This window comes from Peromyscus leucopus, chromosome 2 (genome assembly GCF_004664715.2).
Source record: "Peromyscus leucopus breed LL Stock chromosome 2, UCI_PerLeu_2.1, whole genome shotgun sequence".
Classification (NCBI taxonomy): domain Eukaryota; kingdom Metazoa; phylum Chordata; class Mammalia; order Rodentia; family Cricetidae; genus Peromyscus; species Peromyscus leucopus.
The window spans coordinates 132,589,114-132,611,551 of record NC_051064.1 but is presented as its reverse complement, the minus strand read 5'-3'; the positions used below and the strand labels follow the sequence as shown (position 1 = coordinate 132,611,551).

The following is a 22,438-nucleotide window of genomic DNA, read 5'->3' as shown; positions in this document are numbered from 1 at the left end:
ATGTTGGTTGCTGGGAATTGAACTCAGGACCTCTGGAGGAGCAGTCAGTGCTCTTAACCTCTGAGCCATCTCTCCAGCCCCCAAAGCTGTTTTTTTTTTTTTTAAACCAACCCCTACCATATTTATTGTGAGCTATAGTTTGCAGTCTCCTTACTGCAAAAATGAAGAAAATTTACCTTTCTCCAGGGCTCCTAAGTGGTATCCTTCATTTAGCTTATATGCTGCTGCTGTGTATAATTATTTTTGCCCAACATATTCTTGAGATAATATTAGCCTATAAAAGATAAATACAAGGACTGAAGTATGATCAAAGTTATTGATATTTAGAGTTCATTAAATATTTTTCTATCTGTTGAGTATTCTTTCCCCAGCTCTCCTCTACAGTTAGTATCATCCACATTCCAGAGATGTGGAAACTCAAGTCTCTTTTCCTAGCACCACTGTGTGTGACTGAGCTTCACATGTGATGTTCAGGGTTCAGATCTTGCCTGTTTCTTGTTGGTTTTCTTAGGGATGTTCACTGCAATTGGTGTTTTCCAGTTTCTGAACTATTGCCACCTCTGTGTCTACCCATTAGTTTTTCTGTTTGTGTCTACTTTCCCATACACAGTAGGAATGCTGGAGACATACATCATTTGGCTCTGCAGTATTAGTGCTGGATTAGAACCAGATTCATGTGGCAAAATAGCACATGTTGAAAGCAAGGGCTATGTTTCTGTGATTCCAGGCAGAGTTGAATCAATTCTTTGAGAGGAGGTGTGAATACACATGTAATACGAGGCTTTAACACAACTGTGAGAGAAATATTTTGTCATTTCCCTTGTTTTGTTAGGCTTGCTTTGCCATCTGCCACTCTTGCATTGACTAGCTGAGAGCACCCATTAGCAACGGGGACTTGCAGGCGGCCACAGATCTGTCACTGCGAGATGAAATAGGCTCTGTGTTTCTGCGGTTCTTCTGCTAGGCATCCTCTGAGAAATTCCTTCTCTGGAGATCATTCAGGATAATAAGCATTTCTCTCTTTGTCATATGTATAAGATAGGTGTAACTTGCCATTTTTCAATTTGTTCTAGCTTAAAGAATTCCTTTGTTTTGCTTCATTTTTAAGTTTATAAATCTAAATGTATCAGAATAAATTATGTTCAGTAGTCTGAGGAGGAAGGAGAGTACATAATAAAATTGGGAGGTTTCCATGAAAGAGTATTCAAACTAAAAGTCTCAGTATAAGAAAGGATGATCATCCTTTATCTGAAACATTAAGTCAGAGCTGTTGAGATGGCTCAGTGGGTGAAAGCACTTGGTATGCAAGCCTGAGAACCTGAGTTCCATCCCTGATCCCAAGTAGAAGGAAAGAATCAATTGCCCATGGGTTATTTTCTGACCGCTGCACAGAGACACACTGGTAATAGAAATTAAATACAATTTTAAAATGAAATACTAAAGCTGGATGTGATAGTGCACACCTTTTATCCCAGCACTCAGGAGGCAGAGGAAGACAGAGCTCTGAGAGTTCAAGGCCAGCCCAGTCTGCATACTGAGTTCTAGAATAGCCACGGCTATGTAGAGAAGACCCTCAAACAAAAAAACAAACAAAATTAAATCACATTTTTAAAAAAACTTACTTTCTTAGACGGTGTCTAGTTAGTAAGGTTTATTACAAAATGTGTGGGCATTTTCTTTTAAACCCTAAAAGAAAAGAATGAAGATTAAAAACTGAAAAAAAATTACTGTTTCTTGTTTTATTTTGTGATTTTGGGGGTGGAACCAGGGCCTGCTGCTTGCTAGGCAAGCAGTCTATCACTGAGCTATAGCTTCAATCCCTATTTTGAACTAAATTACATAAAGTATAGATGCCAAATAGTTCAAACCCAAGCAGCAGTTAATTATGTGCAGAGGTTTTATTGTCCGCCTGTATTGTTTATTCTCTCTAAAGTGGTCTAGGCAGGCGTCTCTGCTGACTAGTGTTTCTCAGCCTCAGCCACCTTTGCCTCTATGCACTAGATGTCAGCACCTCCTTTCTCTCTCCACCCCAGTTGTGACAACCAGAAACATCTCCAGACATTGTCAGATGTGCCCTGGGGGGAAAATAAGCCCTGGTTGAGAGCCAGTGTTTTAAGTACTATAGAGAACAGGCTGGAAGACATTGGTAAGGTGGGGAGGGGGCTCAGATAGTTGATGCTTTGTGTTTGGATGAAAGAAGTTTTTGAATTAATGTTAATCAGATGATTTGTTAAAGGAGAATGTCTGGCTCAAAGATTTGCCTTCACACACATAAAACAGTAGTAGTACCTGTCTATCAGAAGACTTCACAGAAAACAACGAAACAAAAATAAGAAAACAAACTTCATTTTCTCCCTTAAATTAGATGTTTAGGTTCCTGAAACCATCTAAAAATAAACAGATACTTAACTCAAAAAGGCTTATTGGGAGAGTCATCCTGAATCCACCCTTCTTTGTACCTTTGTTTAACTAACAGATTATAAATTAAATGGTTTTGATTTCTTATTTCAATTTCTCCCAAATTCAGTGTTTATGAGACAGACATTAAGATGTTCTAGTTTCTCTGTTGAGGATGCCTTTGTCTTGTCAGAAGCTACCTCAAAAAGCATTAATAATTTGTGTTTGCCTTCTGTAGGACAGATACAGGATTCACAGCTGTGATGTAAGGTCAGGACAGTGGCACTTGCCTTCATCTAGTCTTCCTTCTCCTTTTCCTCACATAGCAGCAGCTGCTGAGTCCGCAGACCGAAGTCCTAGGCCCACGTCTGCACCAGCCATTGCTCAGAGTCAGGTCACAGAAGGGCCGGGCGTCAAAAAGACCCCGAAGGAGGCAGCGAAGGCTGAAGTGAAGGGGGAAGAAGAGCCGTCTGAGCAGGCTGAGCCAGAGCCCACAGAAGCGTGGAAGGTATGTCTTAGAAACCTGACATCAGCTAATGTGCGTGCTGAGTTACAGATGTTGTCAGAGCAACAGAATCTTACCGATTCCCATCATAGTTGCCTTTTCTCAATTTTTCCAAAAGAAATCGTCTCTCATTAACCTCTTGTATGTTTTTGTAAAATTTGATTTCCAAAGAATAGATACTGCATAAAGCACATTTATATGGCTATTTAAGTCTTTTCTAAATTTTTTAGGATTCTTTTTTATTTTATGTGTATGAATGTTTTGCTTAAATTTATGTCTGTGCACCATGTGCAGCCTTGTGCCTTCAGAGGTCAAAAGAAGGCATCGGATCCCCTGGAACTAGAGTCACAGTCTAAGCCACCATGTAGGTGCTGAGAATCAAACCCAGGTCCTATGCAAGGACAGCCAGTGCTCTTAACTGCTGAGCCATCGCTCCAGCCCAGTTTTTTAGAAAGCACACAGCAAGATATGGGAAAGTTCTGTTGTGTGGGAGAAGTTATACTGCTGAGTTGAGCATACCCATAGTCACTGCACTAAGCTGAAAAGTTACCAATTAATTAGCGAATCTCCCAGAAATCATAACTGGGCTGCTCATTTTTTATATGTTCAAGCTTTTAAAATGACATCTACACAGTGCTAGCTTAGGTCTGTTTAAGTAGATGCAATTCTTACTTGTGAAGAGACTATGAGAAATGATATTTTCACTGCCTGGCAGTGGTGGCGCACACCTTTAATCCCAGCACTCAGGAGACAGAGGCAGGCTCGAGGCCAGCTTGGTCTACAGAGGGAGTTCCAAGACAAGACAGCCAGATCTCTTACACAGAGAAACTCTGTCTCAAAAAACAAAAACAAAACAACAACAAAAAATGACCTTTTTGTTAAGGCCTTAGGAAAAGCACCTTCTCTTTTGCATACCAATAGCATTCAGATCAGGCCTGTTTTTTTGGAGCCAGATCAATATCTGGTTTAACATAGAACAGTGGACAGCTGTTATTTAAAAAAAAAAAAAAAAAAAAAAAAAAAGTTAAATATGACATACAGATTCTCTGTCTTTGAGTGAATGAATGGTAGGTGTTTGTATTTTTGTAACCAGCCTGGTGTCCATGACATTAGTCTTCAGGCTCTGTGTGGCCTTTGAATACCTGCTTAGTTTTTAATGTTGGAATCTATCAGCCAGCACTTCTGACTGTGTTGACTGTTGAAACTGTCAGGTCTTCCTGAATGGCTGAGATGCTCTGATCTTCTGCTGCCTCACTAGTTTCCTTTTGCCCATAGAACATGCAGGTACTTCAAAAATAGGTTCCTTTGGCTCTTGGAGCTTTGGCAGAATTAAATGGGTTTTCTGGGTTTCCCAGGCTAGCCTTGAATTCCTGCACTCACAAAATCCTTCTGCCTTATTCTCCCTAGTAGCTGGGTCTGTAGGTCTGTGCCTCTGCTCCCTTCTTTTTGGCCTTAATTCTTAAACTGAAGTGGTGGCTCTCCATTTTCTGCTGCTAGATTACTAAGGACCCAGAAGAACGTTATTGTTTAAACAAGGAACTTAAGATTTATGAAATAATTTTAAACTAGTATTTACAGAGTATATATATTTCTATGAAGGCATTATGTCTGTTTTAATTTGGGAATGGTGGCACATGTCTATATTTCCAGGTATTGGGAAATGGAGTTGGATACCAGCCCAGGCTACATAGTGAAACTGTCTCAAAAAAAACCCAGACATTTTCTTTATTTTATTACTTAAGAAAAGTTAAGCTCAGACAAGTGAACTAACTTGTTCCTTGGGATCTAGAGCAGAATGAACCAATTGTTAATTACTCCTGGTAGTTAAAAGTGTCATGGTTGGGTCAGGCCTTTAATCCCAGCACTTGGGAGGCAGAGGCAGGCAGATCTCTGTGAGTTCAGGGCCAGCCTGGTCTACAAAGTGAGTTCTGGGACAGCCAGGGCTGTTTCACAGAGAAACCCTGTCTCGAAAGACAAACAAACAAACAAAAGTGTCATGGTTGGATGTGCGTATATGTTTGGCAGTATAGCAAAGTCTGATATTACCTAATGTTTTTTGTATTCAGCCTGGGAAAATAGCACCGTGACATTGTTCTCCAGAGCAATGCTGCTTTGTTAAAAGAATATGTCAAAAATCACAAATTGATGAGGTTCTGTAAAAATTGAGTAATAAAACAAAACTGATTTAACCCTTAGAAAAGACAATTCGGTTTCTAAATTTGAAATGCCTGCTGCCTTATGCAGCACTCACCCCATTGTGTTTCCTCATCATAATCGGGTTTTTGAATAATTACTCCAGTTTCTGAATGTAAGATGGTTATTTTTAGAGGTATTCCAAAGATACACAGGCATCCCTAGGATAGTATTCCTCTGCTACTACTAAGCATAAATCTTTCCCATCTGCCAAGCATGTGATTCCAGCTTCCTAGAGAGGAGACGGGAATGTTGGATGCTGCAGCCAAGGTGGAAGTAGTTGCATGTATCAGTTACAATTTGTATGTAATTTATTTTGATATGCTCTTTTTCGATAAATTAAAGAGTAAAATCATCTCCTTAAATGTATTGAACAACTAATAGACTCCTTTGTATTTACCTGTTTGGTGCCTTACATGCTTTATTACATGTGCTTTAACTATAAAAACTATTTCTATCATGTATATTACACATTTATATCTCTACTTATAAATCTGTTCTTAAATATGATTTAAAGTACTTCTAGGACTGGGAAGATGACTCAGTGGATCAAGTGTTTGCTTGAGTTCAAATCCTCAGAACCCTCATAAAAAGCTAGATGCAGTAACACTTGTATCTGGAATCTCAATACACCCCTACTGGGAGAAGGGAGGTAGAATCAGGAAAATATGACATACATCTCAGTGGACAAGAGAAACCCTGTCTTGAGCAAGGTAGAAGGTGAAAACTGACACCTGAGATTGTCTTCTGACCTCCACACACTCACTCTCTCTCTCATCAGAGTACTTCCAGGTCATAAACAAGAGCATATGGCTTAGTATTAAGGCTAGATTATTGCTTTAGTGGGTACTTTTTTTTATATAAATAAGTATTAAAATGTTTTTTCATCAATAGAATGATTAACTCAGTTTTCCTTTTTGGTAATTTGGCTATCCATATTCCCTCTTCAGCCTTGAAACTATGATGGTGAACTAACAGTTCGCACTGGGAGCAAAGCTTCCTGCTGTGGTGGTCATTCCTCAGTATATTTAACCCCCAGCTTCATGAAGCTGTTTACTATTCATGGAAGCCTGCTAACCTAAACTGTTTCACTATTTTATTTCTTAAATGTAGGTGGAAAAACCCCACACCGAGGTCACAGTACCTACCTCAAATGGTGACCAAACACAGGTTTGTGCCAACAGGCCACTTGCTCCTTTCCCCTTTTACCCGTCAATTTTTTATTCTCCCCCATCCCTCTTTAAAAATAAATAAAAGGTTCAAGCAAACTTCAATGAGCCAATATTTTATTTTATTTTTTTCTTTATTGAATTGTGGCAAAACAGAAGCTTGCAGAAAAGCCTGAAGAGCTGATAAGAATGAGGAAGGTTAGCCGTTTTCTGCTTCCCCACCACCATGCCGTCATTTCACCTGTGCTGATGAGTGTGTTGAAAAGACAGTGGTCCAGCCCTTGAGTTTTTTCCACCAGGAATTACTTTGAGAGAGCCAATATGTAGGGAACCTTCAAACAGTGGAGTTGTGATGTGCTTTTACACACACATATGTGCACACAAAGACATTAGAACCTTGGACTGTTTATTGATGGGTTTTATCAAAGTAAGCTTTCAGCAGAGAAGTCTCTTAATATTGTGAAGGGGGCAGACCTACCTTTCACGTTCAGACTTTACAAGAACTTTCCCAGTGGCATCATACTATTAGAACCATTATCATTTTATAGACATTTGTCACTAAAGCAATCATAGCAGCAACTTCCAGAATTGACAGGATGAGTTTAACTGCTGCGTGCTGATTTCCCACCTCAGAGTGGGATGAACCTGTTCTTACTGGATATACTTGTTACCTGATTAAATACAGGACACTGTAGAGATCCAGATATTGCAGTATTCATAAGTATAAAACTCTCCAAAGAGCTAAGTTGTTTTTTTTTTACAGCATTTCTCCACTCCATGATACGTGGTGTTCAAAGCTCTTGATATATATGTGTGTGTGTGTGTGTGTATACACACATCATATGTATATGGGAAATATTCATATAGCTCAATTTCAAAAACAAACATAAAACAGCTTATTGTGTTAGAAGCTATGAAGCCAGGAGCACTGTCTATTTAAATAACATCATCACAGCTTTCCATTGTTTGCAAACAAGGTCATCCGTTCTTTTCTGGTAACCATGCTCTCTATGTGTCCTTGTAGTTCTGTGACCATTTCATGTTGGCATATGCTGCATTGCAGACATTTGCTTTTAAATGTTTTTTTTTTTTTTTTTTTTTTTTGGTTTGTTTGTTTTGCCGTTCGTTCCCCCGCAAGAACAACATTTTAATTTTTTATGCTTCTGTTTTTCCCCCTTTCATTTTCACAGAAAAAGAGAGAGAGACTAGATGGTGAAAACATTTATATCAGACATAGCAATTTAATGTTGGAGGTTTGTATGAACTTGAAGCTTATTTCAGTTGGTTGCCTGGAACCTTCTGCAGTCTTTGCTGATCCCCTTCATCCTATGCTGTGTTTGGTTTTGCATGACACTGCATGTGAGATTTTTAGGTTTAAAGTGCTTTTGCATGTCCATAAACATGGAAATACGCAATCATCTCTCCTAACTTAGAGTTTCATCTCTCATACTCTCTAGAGAAATATATGATTGGAACTGTCTCTCCCTGCCATGGTTCTGCTGTTTTACCCCCTTTCAGAACATTCAAACATCAAGTTTCTTGAATTTTCCAAGAGTATAATCTCTCAATGTCCCAAGAAACAAATTTGCACTGTTCTTCCTTTTTTCCTGAACTGAGAAGAGTATCAACAAAAGAGGCAAAGTGGTCACGATTGATAAGGGCTTACCCACTGGACATAGCAAAAAATTACTAGAGAAAGTTGGAAGAAAAAGGAAGAAACAAGAAAGAAGTGAGCCCAACATTTGAGGGTGGTTACTGTAGGCTTAGCCATAAAAGCAAGTTTGTGAGTGGTGTTTTTTTTTTTTTTTTTTTTTTTTTTTTTTTTTTTTTTTACATGAAAACATTGAAGTCAGGAAATGTCAGTACTTTCTCCATGGCCATAGAGCTGGTAAGTTGGTGAAGCTGGGATTTGATATAGGAGTTTTATGATTTTTAATGACAGCTTTCTTCTCAGAAAGAGTAACATATGGGAGTCCTAAGGTCCTTTTCCTATTACATTCAGCAGTGGCCAGATTTTTTGCCTCAGTTCTTATACTTTATCTAGTCTGGAGCTATATGCTGGATATGAAATGTAAAACCAATTTGGAGATTAGAAGAACTCCATGAGAAAAATTAAGGAAATTGAGACCTGAAAGAAGAGCTGTGTATTCAGTATACCCAATCTGAAAGGGTAAAGAAACTTTAGAAAATAGAGCTCTTGTCAGGCACAGGAGGACATCTTTAATCCCCACACCGGGAGGCCGAGACAGGAAGGTCAGGGAGTCAAGGTCATTTTCAGCTTTATATTTTAAGGCCAGTTTGGGCTACAAAAGACCTAGCCTCACAACAAAAACAAAACACCAACGAAAAAGGCCAAATTATATATATATATTTCTCATTACTAATTGGCCTGTAAAGATTATTTAATCTCATTTCATTTTTTTTTTTTTTGGTAACTATTTCAAGTATCTGCTATATAAGGTACTTACTTATGTAAGGTACTTTAATACAAATAATAAAAAATTATGGATGGCCTTCATTAATTGCATATTGAATGATGGACACAATGCCAAGTGCTTTACATATATTTGTCTCATATAACAAAATATTTCTAAGACCAGACTCTGGTGTATTTCAAACTTGGAAACAGGACGTCTCTGTCTTAGCCCATATCTGAGGCCTGCATGGTCTTGTCTTTGGAGATTAGGAAGGACAAGCCATGCCAGTGATCACTTCTTCTCGGTGTGACACCTCCCCACTCTAAATGCACATTCCCTGAACTTGCTGTGCCAATCATATATTTGTCATGTGTTCCACGAGGTGTGTTGTGGCTTCTGAGACTCACAAAATTCCTGTGTTATGCTGTGTTTTCTTCTGAGAGCCCTGGAGGAGATTTCTTAATAAGTGTGTGTTTGGAATTTAAAACTACTAACTGCTTTTTGAGAACATTTTACGTTTAACCAAGTGTTTGGTTTTATTGCTGCTAAAACCATAAGATGATAGCCCTCAAAAATTATCTAACCTGACTGAACATAATCTGACATAATTTGACTATCATTCCTTAGTTTTTGTAAAAAGTGCCCCCAAGGAACTTCTCTTAAGTTATCTGTCGCTCTGGCAGGTTTTTTCTTTTCTTTTTTTTCTTTCTTTCTTTTTTTTTTTTTAAGCATCCCTTCCCTCCTTCTCTTATCACACCCCCACTAATGCTTTGTTCTGGCACAAATAAGGTCGAGTTCATTTTTAGATCTGCCGCCTCCTCCTCCAGCTCCCAGAGAGAACCTGTAGCAAATGTCTATGACAAATTCTATTTGGAACAGGTCCCTTTGAGATCTTAATTTTATTCTGTGCCCCCACAGGTTTCCAACCAAGCCAGCTAAGAAGGATGGAGAAAGCTCCCTCAGAAACTATCAGTTTTATTGAAAAATATATTTTTCTCAGGTTCCAAACCAATCAGCAGCTAGGCAAGCAGAGTTACAAATCAGCGGCCTCAGCTCAGGCTGGGTCAGAATTGTGTTTGTCACGGCATCTCTTGGTTGTTTTTGTTTTGCCTTGTCTGTACTTTTAAACTCATAAATGTGTTCAGTTGTTCTGGGCCAAAACAGATTTAACATCAGTCAGGAGCTGGGTCACACTCTCACCAGCCCAAGAGCTTGTACATGCTTTTCTTCAGCTGGTAACGACCCTCCTTGCTCTCAGCTGTGACAGGCATCCCCCCAGGGAAGCTCATGTTCCTGAGATACACTCACACTTCTTCTTAGTGAGCAAGTAATGCTCTTTGTGGGGAGCTGCAGTTGCTCTTGGGGTTAGTTTTCTCTCTGCTCTCAAAGCAAATACACGTGGGTCGGTCCTGCAAAAATAGAAAGAAAAGAGGCTAGTTCATGAGTTTCCGAAGGAGCAGCCCCAGAGTCCAGATGTCACGTGAGTCCCTGGTTTTTCTACTTGATAGTGATTTGGAGAAAGTTTTATTTAGTTAAGATCTTTCTTGCCTGCAAGGGAAAAAAACAAAACAAAACTTGTGAACACATTTTGATAAAAAAAAATTCCATTTTATTTTGTTTTATTTTTGTTTTCCAAAATGAAATTATTTCCCACAACACCAAAAATAGATGAATCCCAAAGTTCACACACGTGTGGGGAGGTCTGTTTAGCATCATGCTTTTCTTAGTCACAATGTTGCCCTGGTGGGAAATAAACACAAGATTGTTTTATAGCTTCAGGCTCCAGCTATTGTGACCTGAAACCCAAACTTTTGAGGTTTTCTCTGTGTGTGTGTGTGTGTGTGTGTGTGTGTATTGTTAGACAAAGAACATTTGAGTCTTTGTTTTTCAAGTTAAATTTATCAGACTGCTTTTCATCTGATGTCCTTCATTAAAAAAATTTGTATCTTTTTAACAACAAAAAAATCTGAATGTCTTAGCCTATGATTTATTAGCCTTAGTTTTGATCATCTCTCCTTAGACTGTTACCTTAAAGAACTTTTCATCTACCTCTAGTTGTCCAGTATTCAAACTGCTGCGACAGTTGTATTATTTTAAATTATCAAGGAGAGATGCGAGACTCTATTGACTGTCATTGGAAGTTCTTTTGTGGGTGGTGTTGACGATCAAGCCTGGGGCTGTGTGAGTGCTAACAAGCACTCTACCACTGAGCCATATCTCCCAGCCCCATAAGTCCTTATTTTGAATTGTACTAAGAGAAGTGAAACTGGGAAACCATAAGATTTTGTATTGTAGGGAAAATACTGAAAAAGAAATATATATGATTGTAAAGTGTGAGGATCCAAGTTCAATACCCTTAACTCATGTAAAAGTGCGGGGCATGGTGGTGCATACTTGTAATCCCAGTGCTGGGGAGATAACACAGGAGCATCCCTGGAACCTGGTGGCCAGCCAGCCTCACCCTCGGTAAGCTCCAGGCCAATGAGAGACCCTGCCTCAAGAGAGGTGGACAGTGTTTCTGAGGGGGATACCTGAGGTTGTCCTCTGACCTGCACATGCACACGTACATACACATGCATAATTTTTAAAAATCTTTAAAGTCGTTTAATTTTTTTTTAGAGGTAGTAACAATTGACTTTGGAGGCTAGAACTAGGAATTTTAGTAATAAATTCTTGAGCAAAAAAAAAAAAAAAAGTCTTAGTAATAGAGAAGCAAAAGTACCGCGGTGGGCAGACAGGGGCCCTGCGGTGTTGCAGCTCACCAAGGGTGGTAGGGGCAGAGCTGAGGTCGTTTACCATGTCCGTCATCCATCTGTTTCCCTGTGGCTATCTCCATCCTGCCTGAGCTGAGCCCAAGTCATTTCTCATCAAGCTGAGGCTAATTGAATTGTGGGGTTACCTTTTCAGGATGAGGAGGTGGAGATCTGGTTTTGCATCCTTTGTGGAAGAAGAGTTACGTAATTAAAGAGCAAGCTCTTGGGCAGTTCAACCTCCAAGAGCTGTGGGACTGTGATGCTTCACTGCTTCCAAGTACAGCACTTTGTTAAAAAAAAAAAAAATAGAAAAGAAAAGAAAGAAAGAAAGAAAAGAAAAGAAAAAAGGCAAACGGTGTTGTATATTTACAATCCTAATGCAAAATACAGGCCAGTAATGTCTGCTTGGATGTGGTGTTTTCTACCAGTGCCCAGTCTCTGATAGGTTGCCCTTGGTGTGTTTTTTGTCCCAGTTATTCATTGTTTTACCTCTTTGTCCTTTCAACTGTAGGATTTAGACAAGAGTCAAGAAGAAATAAAAAAGCATCATGCCAGCATCAGTGAGCTGAAAAAGAACTTTATGGAATCGGTACCCGAACCACGACCTAGCGAGTGGGACAAGCGCTTATCCACACACTCACCCTTCCGAACTCTTAACATCAATGGGCAAGTCCCTACTGGAGATGGAGTAAGTACTTTGTCCACATGACTGTGAAGCTGAATGCAATAAGTATTTTAATTATGTATGTTAATGTTCTGTATCTGATTTTAGAGCTGAAATTTGGCTTTGGTGCCTTAGCAGTTTGTTGCTGCTATAAAACATTAATAATCAAATACTCCTGGTCATTTATGCAGCTCAGTTCGATTGTAGGAGTCCTTTAGAATTACTAGTGGATGTCTGGGCTCTGGGAACTGCTTGAAGCTGCCTGCTTCTGGCTAGTTTGTATTGACTTCATGCCAATAAAGCTTTGTTTATATTCAAAATTTGCCTTCCAGGCCCAGAGAGTTTGCTAAACTTAGTAAGGTCACAATTGGAAGGGAGTACATTTTTAAAAAACTTTATTTGAACATTTGTACAACTTAGAAATGTCTGGAATGATTGCTCACAGTTATATAAGAAACAAAGGAGGCCCTAAAGCCAGAGAATGTAGAGCACTCAATTTCACAAAAACAACTGATGATTTATCTTGCATAGCATTAAACCTTCAACCAGCTGTGTTCTGAGACAGTTACTGTCAGAAAAGTTCAGAGATACCTTTCAGGGTCTGTTCTCTATTATTGTTACTATTTCCTACTTTGGAAACCCTACCTCAGAATGAATAAATCTGTTTAAAGGTGGTATCTCGTCAAACTTACATCTAAAGTCTTTATCTCTAGCCAGTATGTCATTTATATAAACAGTCACCATAACTTAATGACTGATTATATATTTTTTAATTGTGTGCTTACTTTGTGCCCTCCCAACAATAGCAGTTCTAGTTGAGAAAAGCAAACTAAAATCCCCAATAAAACCTGAGATTTACCAGGCATGACCTCTGTGTCCCACTCCTTATGAGGCTGAGGCAGAGGATTGCCTAATTTAGGATTTTGAGGCAGAACTGGATAACATAGTGAGACCCTTTTCTAAAACAAAACACAAATTGGGTTTAAATTTTTTTCAGGATTCTTGGTAAACTACCCAGTTATATCATTTATTACTTAGTTTCTGCAGCTACAGACGAGGCTAAAAATCCTTCCAAGAAAACCTTTTGTATTTTTCAAATTTAGATTAAAATTAGCTAACACTTTCACAAATGAGGTGGGAGGACACCTCAGTAACAGGCAGCTGACTAGTCATTGGGGTAGTAGGAAACAGTTGTTCCCATGCATTGTCCTCTCAGGCCCTGTTCCCAGACATACATGGCCATTAGTTTTGTGTTCTAAGTCTATAGCATGTACTTTAAACTAGGAAAATAACCCCTCCTGGGTAAGACCACCACTTTGAAAGGCAGATAATTCACTTGATGTGTCCTCAGAATAAGACTCATAAAGGTCTAAGGATAGTTGTGGCTTGATTTGACTGAGAGGGTCTAGTCAATCAAAGCTTAATGAAATGCTCTGAACAAGCCATTTGTCTCGTTGGGCCTGTTTATAGAATGGATGATCTTAAATGCCCTTGCTTATTTCTCTGGTGTTTTACACACAAGTGGCTTGTTACTGTCTCATCTATTAACACCCTCTCCCACCTACAAACTGTACCTGCATATTTTTCTAGTTCTATTTTGGACTCTGAAAGTAGCTTGAAAAGCAACTTGATGCTGTCTTGGTTGTCATTGGGTAAATTCGTATTGGTCTCCATTTTCAGAAAATAGCTTATGTCTTTAAATAGAAACCCTTTCGAAATCATCCTAAGGCTGGTTTATGGATGGCAGTGCCATTCTGTGAACTTTAAAGAAAGGACTTCTCATAAACTCAGATCGATCCCTGAGGGGTGCTCAAATGATTTTAGCTTTGCACACACATATATTCCCTGTGAGTGAAGCTGGAATAAGTGACTGTACTGTCTTCATCCTTGTGCTGGGGCAGCTCTACTTTGGGCCTGTCTTTTTACGGTTAGGCTAACGTGTCGGTTTTCTGGGGAAACCTCTCCTGCCTTGGGCAGCATTGTCGTTGCATTGCGAGGCAACTGAACTTTATATAATTTGTGTGTGACCAGGTGAAGAAAACTTCTACCCTCCCCTCGGAAAGAAAGGTTGGTGGGCCAGAGGTAAAGCTGCTGCTGTGACTGTGCTGCTCACTAAAACTTGCTCTGGTCATGGCTCTAAGCAGAGAACCCCACAACTCAGCAACAGTGGCTGAACACGTTTTTTCTTTTGCTACACTAGTAAATCCCCACCCACAGCCTTTGGCCTAACACATCACACTCCCACTGCAGCGGCATCTGCAGTTTTCAATTTGCTTATTTCGGCGCATGGCTGTTTGGAAAGCTGCATGAAGATGTTAGTATGTACTCAGAGAGAAAATGAATTTAATTATACCCTATTCTTTTTATGTTGTCTTTCTTCTCCCACCTTATCTTCATTTAAAAATCATTATAATTTTGCATCCTATCTTTTCCTTTTATTCTTTTTGCTGACCAGTCCCCTAGCTACTTTCTCCCTGATACATATCACTTGGGGGTGTGCAAAGAACCAGTATTCAACTTCCAAACTGACCAGAGAAGGCTGGCTCAACTAAGAGAGCTCAGAGCCAAGTTTTTCCTTTCATAGATACCGTCCGCCTTGACCACAGAGAGCAGAGTACAGAGATGTAGGGGAGAGAGTCTCAGTTGGCCAGTTGGGGGTGGATCTTTCACTAAGTGTATAATCCTTCAAGGTCTTGTGGGAATGTATTTTCCTTTCTTGTTTTTCTTTGCCCTGTCCCCACCCCAGGGTAGACCCTGGAGGTACATTATAAATTTTTATACATTTTGTTCTTATTTTGCAGTCTTTACTTCTTCTAGTCCCCTGAGCAAAATCTAATTCTCATACCGAGCTGTTGCATTTAAAGTCTTTCTGAAGAGATAGAAAAATTGCTTTCTATTCTGCCATTCTATTTGTCAGTAAAAGTAACTTTACTCATGACAAGAAGAACGCTTCATTCTTGACATTGCCTGATCCAGTGATTATTTGCAGCACTAAAGTAATTTAAAGCAACCTGAATCCATAAGTGAAAAAAAAAATCATGTATGAATAGCCTCACTGAGGAACAAGTGATGGAATGAAGGGAAGCCAGTGATTGCCTGAACTTTCAAGTCTTCCAATGCCAGTTTATTCAAAACACTAAATTTTAATTTAATTACATAGTTAAACCTGCTGGGTTACAGAAACTGCTAGGTAAATTGCCAAAGTAAAGAGAAGCTAAAACCAAGAGCATCCAAAAGACCTTTCCACACCTTTGCACATCCCCAAGTATCACTTTTAAGCATTTTCCATCTGTCATTTTGTTCATCTTTCTCTGTCTTTCTTGATCTTCTACCGTGAAAGCAGACACAGGAACATGCTCTGTTAGTACAGGGTGAAGAGAAAACTAAAAGGCCAGAGAGATCCACTGAGAGAACCTTGCCCCAGCAAGAAAATGAAGAGATTGCTCCCAAGGTTTCTATTCCAATCCCCGAGGAACACAAGGCTCTCAAAAAGTGCCTCCTCTACTCTAGTCCTTTCCCGTCTCCTCGTATTCCTTTCATGATGTCTTTTCTCCTGGTCCTTGCACTGGCTGTTTGGTGGTTGATCTTTCTATGATTGGAAAACAGGGTGCTCATCTGACATGTCAAGACCAAAACCAGTGAACTCCTATCTGTGGCTTCAAATGTGTAATTGCCTACATCATGCCTCTGATCTTGATCCTTCACTGTTATAGAGACCTTTTGTGGTCATGTTTCCTGTCCAATAATAAAATGTGGATCTTTGGAGAGTTCATGTTGTGAGGAAAAAGAAGTAGCAATGGATTGTCCAAGCCAGCGTGCCTGCCCTGAAGTCAACACATTTAGGCAAATCAGATTGAGGTGCATGGCAGGTGGTACTCACCCAAAAGCCACCCTGCATGCTCTTACTGTGGACTGCTGCTGGGTCCCCCTTTTCTGTGTCTCACAGAGGCTGGGACACTCTGAAAACATTGGATGGATGAACTCTTTTCCCAGTCTCCTAGAGCCATTTATGCGGCATGGGCTCTGTAGTTTAAGAAGAAATTCAACTTCCCAACCTTTCAAAAGCCTTAAAATGATAGATTTCATCCCCAAATCCATAACCACTCTTTTTCTTGGAGTGTGGAGTCAGTACATACAAAGGCCTTTTCTGGAAGGGGCTGTGACACCTGTGGCCTTTTTGTCGGTGTGTATGAGCTGTCCAGGATAGACGACTGTATCCTGCCTGCTGCGCAGAAGCATCATGCAGTGGTTAAATGCTGTCTTTTCATACACAGAGCTGATTTGGTTTAGGGAAATGGTGCTGGTGTCCCTAGGCCTCCAGCCAGGGCTGAAAATTTCAGACTACCTACCTTTAAAAGTCCTGGAGTCCAGGTTAACTCAAGATCTGTATGTAAACACACTTTTCTCTAAACGAAAATACTGTCATTTCCTATGGCTTAAGTAATTATTGCTAGAAGCAATATTTAGCTGTTAAAATGAGCTTAAAAGATACTTTGTTTCCTTGTACTTCACACTTGTGTGGAGATCAGCTGTTTCTAATTATTAGCCTTGCGAGCTAAGCTTCTATTATGACACGTGTCCAGTTTGCATGTTGATTGTGAGGCTTCCCTGAAGTAACAGTGAGCACACCCTTCTCGGAGCACCACTTGGATGCCTAAAATGGTGGGTTTTTACCTTACTATTAACCTTGCATGATGTTGCTTGCTTGCTATGGCATTTGAATGCATCAATCTGGACGAATTGTTAGCTTCACAAACTCTATCTTGGACTCTGAATTACTAGGGTCATCACATTGAGACTACTATATTTTGTGTTACTTCTTAAGGCTTTTTGATCAATGAAATTTCTAAAGATGAATTTTGCCTTTGAAACAATGGAGGGGAAGGGAAAGAGAGAGAGAAACAGTTAAAGCAAAGATTTTGTTGTTGCTCTTCGATGCTCACTAGTATTGATCTGTTGTCTCGACAGACATGATTATCTGATATTTATTGAAAACTGTCATGGTACTCTGTCAATATTGGAGTTTAAAAGAAAACAAAGAACTGGAAAAAATAAGCAAGGGCCAGGCTAGATTAAAAAAAAAATGAATGTATATGGTTTGTGTCACAAGGTGTTATGTCTATTTATAACAAATGTTTTGTAAATAAGCATATTTGTTGATTCACTCGTAAGAAAAGAGGGATTGCAAAGTCACCTGAAGTACTGTAAAACTGCTTTGCAAGGCAGAACGTGATAATCATAAGGATGCCCTTTATCTGTGAAACAGATGTGCGATCTCCTTAATGAAATAACAAGTGAAACTAGCATTGGTTATGTTATTGTCAGTCTTTTTTTAGGAATTAAAAGGAAAATAATCTTAAAATTTTATCAGTACTTTTGTAACTTTCAAATTATATTTCCTAAAGTTCCAGTTTTCATCACTGTACACAACTTTTTATTAATTATTGTAAATGCCACCCTGAATTTTGTTTCCTTTTATATTGGAATTATTTCAAATCCATTAAAAGTTTAGTGTGAGCCAGTGGTGCTGTTGCGTGTTCTGAGGTGTGACAAGGATCCTCAGAGATCTTTGCTGACAAAGAAGCCATTTCTCATTAGTGAGGCTGCTAAGAGGGGACGCCAGACCCTTCTACTGAACAAGCTGACTCCCACGGCTCAAGAGATAGACCTGTCATAGCTAGGAGAGGACAGACACCGGCTCTTCCAGCCCTGGATGATCTCAGGTTGACGCTCCAGGACTTGTACCTGAAGCTGCAAACAGCTTTACTTCCTTCCCCACTTCACTCTGTTCTCAGTACGGCGGGCGTTCCAATGACTAGGGATCGCTTTGCCCTGGGTCGGCTTCTTCATGGCAGATCCATAAGTAATTTGAACTAAAGATATCTATACGACCTGTGTAAAGTCTTCGATTTTTGCCTTGTTTTCCCGTGGGTCACTTCTAGAGTGACTTGAGGAAATCACTTAACTATTTGGTGCCCATATTTCCAGCTAGGACCTTTCAGACAAATCTACCTCATGAGATGGACCTGCAGCATGTTTCAGAAACTGATGATGGTTCCATCCTCAGTCTTTGAGGGACTAGGAAGATAGAATTCAAGGAAAAAACAGACATACATGAGCCTCTTGAGATTCTTATTTCTGGAAGTAAGCAAACAGCCATGTTTATTTCTGTCTGTTTCTGGTTGATATTTGACCAAGCACTTAAAACTAATGAAGTTAAAAATGCCTTTTTTTTATGCTAAATTTATCTGTCTTTTAATAAATTCAGATGGTATTCTTCGAGTAGAGTGTACTTGGGAATAGGCCCAGCTTCTTTATTTTAGACCTGTTTTTTAGCTGTTTGCTTATGGCTAGCATTTGTAGTATGAAGTAGATTCCATTTGCAAGTTTACAACTTTGTTTACATTGTTAGTAGAAACTTTAAGGGGACTGACTGTTGATCAAGAGTAGACTGGAGTCACCTCTGGAGCTATCCTGCTGTCATCAGAGAACCTAGGGGCCTCTTAAGTCACTTCTGTGGATAATCCCATGGGTCAGTCTCTACCGTTAAGATTCAGTTGTTTTTAGAGCTTATTACCAATAAGAGTGTATACTTACACTTCACCCAGTGGCCATTTGTTTAGAAAAGACAAAACCACAGTGAACTACTGTCTTGCTGTTGCTCCACAGAACCCTGTACACAGCGGCCCTCCTTCCCTTTACACTTCATACAGATGATAAAATCCTGAACTTTACGGTGTTCTCCACAGAGAAACTTCACTTTTTTATTACACCCTAACTACCCACTCCACGGTGTTTGTGACACTAGCTGAGGCAGCTCCTTTTAGTCTCTGGTCTGCTCTGTGGGACTCCTTCAGCTCCTCCTCTACAGTCCTCTGTGGTGTTAGTGGGCCTGCTCTCCTCCTGCCACTGCACTGCAGCAGATAGAGAAACCAACCCACGGGTGTTGGGCTGGGAAAAGGCGGCCAAATGGTTATGAAGGTCTACACTTGGGGTTAGCCTAGGAGAGGACAAGGGTGACTATGATCCCCAGGGTTAAATTCAGGGGGATTTTACTTGGTAAATAAAATTCCTGTTACCACTGCTCCTTATTTCCACAGGTCTAAAACACAGGCTGAAAATGAAATTTTAATAATAGTTTAACTGTATGACAAGATGGCAGCTTATTGAAACATGTTTCTTCTCATCTTTTGTGACTGATATCCTAGGTGGTTTCAGTGTCTTTTCATTTACCATACATAATTAGAATCCTCTTTGGGGTAAATAATAGTTAAGTCTAGGATTAAAAAGAGGGAAGAGCATAGAATCCCAGCTATCTTTTATGGTCCCTAGATCAATAAAGGCAGTTAGCCTCTCAAAGTTTGCTTCTCTGCTGTCTCTTTAAAGAAAAGGGGGTATAGCTCAGTCACAGAGTGTGTGCTTAGCATTCCTGAGGCCCTGGTTTGATCCCCAGGGTAATGAGAAACAGAGGAGAATGGGGTGGTGGGAGGGGTTGGGGAAGAGGGAAATTCAGGGGAAAACACGACTACTTCCTGCACTCTTGTGTGCATTGCAAGGACACAGAAAGATAGCATATCCGGATTTTAGGGTCTGACAAGATCTTAGTTTAACCCCTCTCCCCTCCAGCATTTGACTCTTCGGTGCAATGAAATTTCGAGATTTCCAGACTTGTGCTTCAGTATTTCCCAAGATAGATGACCGTGTTGTGTGGAGAGCTCAGAGTTTATATATAAGTCACTCTTGCATTAAGTCAGGGTGTTTCTCCACAGCCTAGTTTACCAATCTTGGATGCAGAGATTATAAAGAGTTTCCTTGAGTTGGGTGTTGTGTAGAGCCTGTCATGCTGACATTTGGGAGACTGAGGCAGGGTAGCCAGCTGAAGCCAGACTAGATTACATAGTGAGACATTGTTTCAAACAAGAAAGAGAAAGAAACTTCTGGCCTCTACATGAGTTCTTGTTACAAGGCCCCCCTCTTGTGGAGTTAATCTTGGTCCTTGCCCTTTGACGGCTGCTGTCTGGGTCAAAGGTGAGCCCTCGATTTGTTCACCTTTGTTTACCATCTTTGTATCCCAGGTACCACCTTTGTACATAACAAATAATCATTTTGTTAACTAAATTACTGATAGCAGAAGGCAGTGAATAAACTCTAACTTTTACATTGATTCTTATGTATTGAGATAAATTTGATCACTGTATGCCTAATCAGCACCTGCAGGCAGCCAGGAAAGCCTGTGCAAACAAAGCCCAGAGGCCATGTCTTTTCTTTATTAATCTTCTGTAGTCACTGTTTTACTTAAAGGACCTCAAGGTGGATGCCACTATGGTAAATATTGATCTCTCTTGTTAACATCTTGTAGTTTGGTTTAGTTATCCTTTATCATAGCTAAAAACCAACTATTTTCACTTGAGAATATCAAAGCTGGTGTACGTGCTCATATGTATAAACTCATCTTGGAGTGTGATGTCATAAAGGGATTGTTTTCTTTATCTGAAATACATTGTTGACATCAATCTGATACATTTTTCTTGTGTTTTTTTTTAATCAAATTATCACGAGTTTTGTACACTAGGTCAATGAGTAGTTGGCAAGGCTTCTCTGTAAAGAGTGACAGCGAGATGCCAGGCTCTGCGGGCTGCTGTCTCACAGCTCCTCAGCTCTGCCACAGCATGGTGAACGTTAAAAACCAGCAGCAGGAGACCATGTGACTGCATGCCAGTCAGACTTCATTGGACACTCAAGTTTGATTTTTGTACAGTTTTTATGCCACTAAATATTTTTCCCTACCCATTTAAGAACAATCTATTCTTAGCTGATGGCCACACAAAAACAAAGATAGATTGGAATTTTGCCTGTGGGACTGGTTTTTGGATTTCCCTCATAAACCAGAAGCTGATTGGTTGTTTTTGTTGTTGTTCTGCCTTGCTGCTGTTTTGGTGCTAGAAATTGGAAGCTGGCATCAGGTGCATCTTCACTAGAACATGAAGGACCATGACGCCACGGTGCCTTGTCTTCCAAAGAGCTCTGTGTTGATTGTGGCCTTAACAGACTTGCTGACTACCCATCTACCCACTTTGTTTTGTTTGGGTTTAAAGGATCTATCTCAAATTTCCTATATAAAATAAAGAAATAGTAATTCCTAAATACACCTTCTCTTTAACCAGATTCTAGAATTATCTAATAAGCATTTGTCTTAGGGTTTCTGTTGCTGTGAAGACCATGGCAACTCTTTCTTTACCCTTTCTTCTTCTTCTTCTTCTTCTTCTTCTTCTTCTTCTTCTTCTTCTTCTTCTTCTTCTTCTTCTTCTTCTTCTCCTCCTCCTCCTCCTCCTCCTCCTCCTCCTCCTCCTCCTCCTCCTCCTTCTCCCCTCCTCTCCTCCTCTTCTTCTTCTTCTTTCCTTTTTGGTTTTTTGAGACAGGGTTTCTCTGTGTAGCCCTGGCTGTCCTAGAACTCACTCTGTAGACCAGGCTGGCCTTGAACTCATAGAGATTTTCCTGTCTCTGCCTCCTGGGTACTGAGATTAAAGGCGTACACTGCCACTACCACCACCTGGCTCCACAGCAACTTTTATAAGGAAACATTTAATTGTGGCTGGCTTACAGTTCAGAGGTTTAGTCCATTACCGTCTTGTTGGCATGCAAGCAGACATGGTTCTGGAGAGGGAGCTGAGAGTTCTACATCTGGATTGGCAGAGAGCAGGAAGCTAGTGAGAGACTGGGCCTGGCTTAAGCGCCTAAGACCTCAAAGCCTGCCCCCAGTGACACACTTCTTCCAACAAGACCACACTTACTCCCAAAAGGCCATACCTCCTAATAGTTCCACTTTCCTTGGACTTATGGGGACCATTTTCATTCAGACCACCCCAGCATGGTTTACAAAACATAATGAGGGGGTCCTGGAGTGATGGCTCAAGAGGTTAAGAGCACTGGCTGCTCTTCTGGAGGTTCTGAGTTCTATTCTCAGCAACCGCATGGTGGCTCACAACCATCTGTAATGAGATCTGGCGCCCCCTTCTGGGGAGTAGACATACATGCAGGCAGAATACTGTATATATAATATAATATAATATAATATAATATAATATAATATAATATAATATAAATATAATATAATATAATATAATATAATATAAATAACATAAAAAAAAAAATAAATAAATAATATAATATAATATAATATAAATTAGTTAATCTTTAAGAGGGGGAAAAAGCATAATGAGGTCTGGAGAGATGGCTCGGCACTTAAGAGTACTTGCTGCTCTCCAGAAGACCTGAGTTCAATTCCCAGCACTCATGTTAAGTGGCTCATACCTGCCTGTCACTCCAGGGCCTCAGGCCTC

The 22,438-nt window shown here is 40.0% G+C and overlaps 1 protein-coding gene across 35 annotated transcripts in view; it reads left to right on the top strand.

Moving 5' to 3' along the window:
- Positions 1 to 22,438, top strand: part of Epb41 (erythrocyte membrane protein band 4.1) — a 160,506-nt gene that overhangs the window by 115,030 nt on the left and 23,038 nt on the right. For 7 of the 35 annotated variants that reach the window (XM_037202992.1, XM_037202990.1, XM_037202986.1 and 4 more), the window contains exons 12-17: positions 2,724 to 2,905; positions 6,209 to 6,265; positions 6,421 to 6,462; positions 7,455 to 7,517; positions 11,946 to 12,122; positions 14,130 to 14,180. In XM_037202992.1, the coding sequence (XP_037058887.1) occupies positions 2,724 to 2,905; positions 6,209 to 6,265; positions 6,421 to 6,462; positions 7,455 to 7,517; positions 11,946 to 12,122; positions 14,130 to 14,180 (572 nt within the window). Of the gene's footprint in view, positions 1 to 2,723; positions 2,906 to 6,208; positions 6,266 to 6,420; positions 6,463 to 7,454; positions 7,518 to 11,945; positions 12,159 to 14,129; positions 14,181 to 14,553; positions 19,573 to 22,438 lie in introns of those variants that run through there. The other 28 variants (XM_037202988.1, XM_037202996.1, XM_028887624.2 and 25 more) reach the window with 19 other exon arrangements.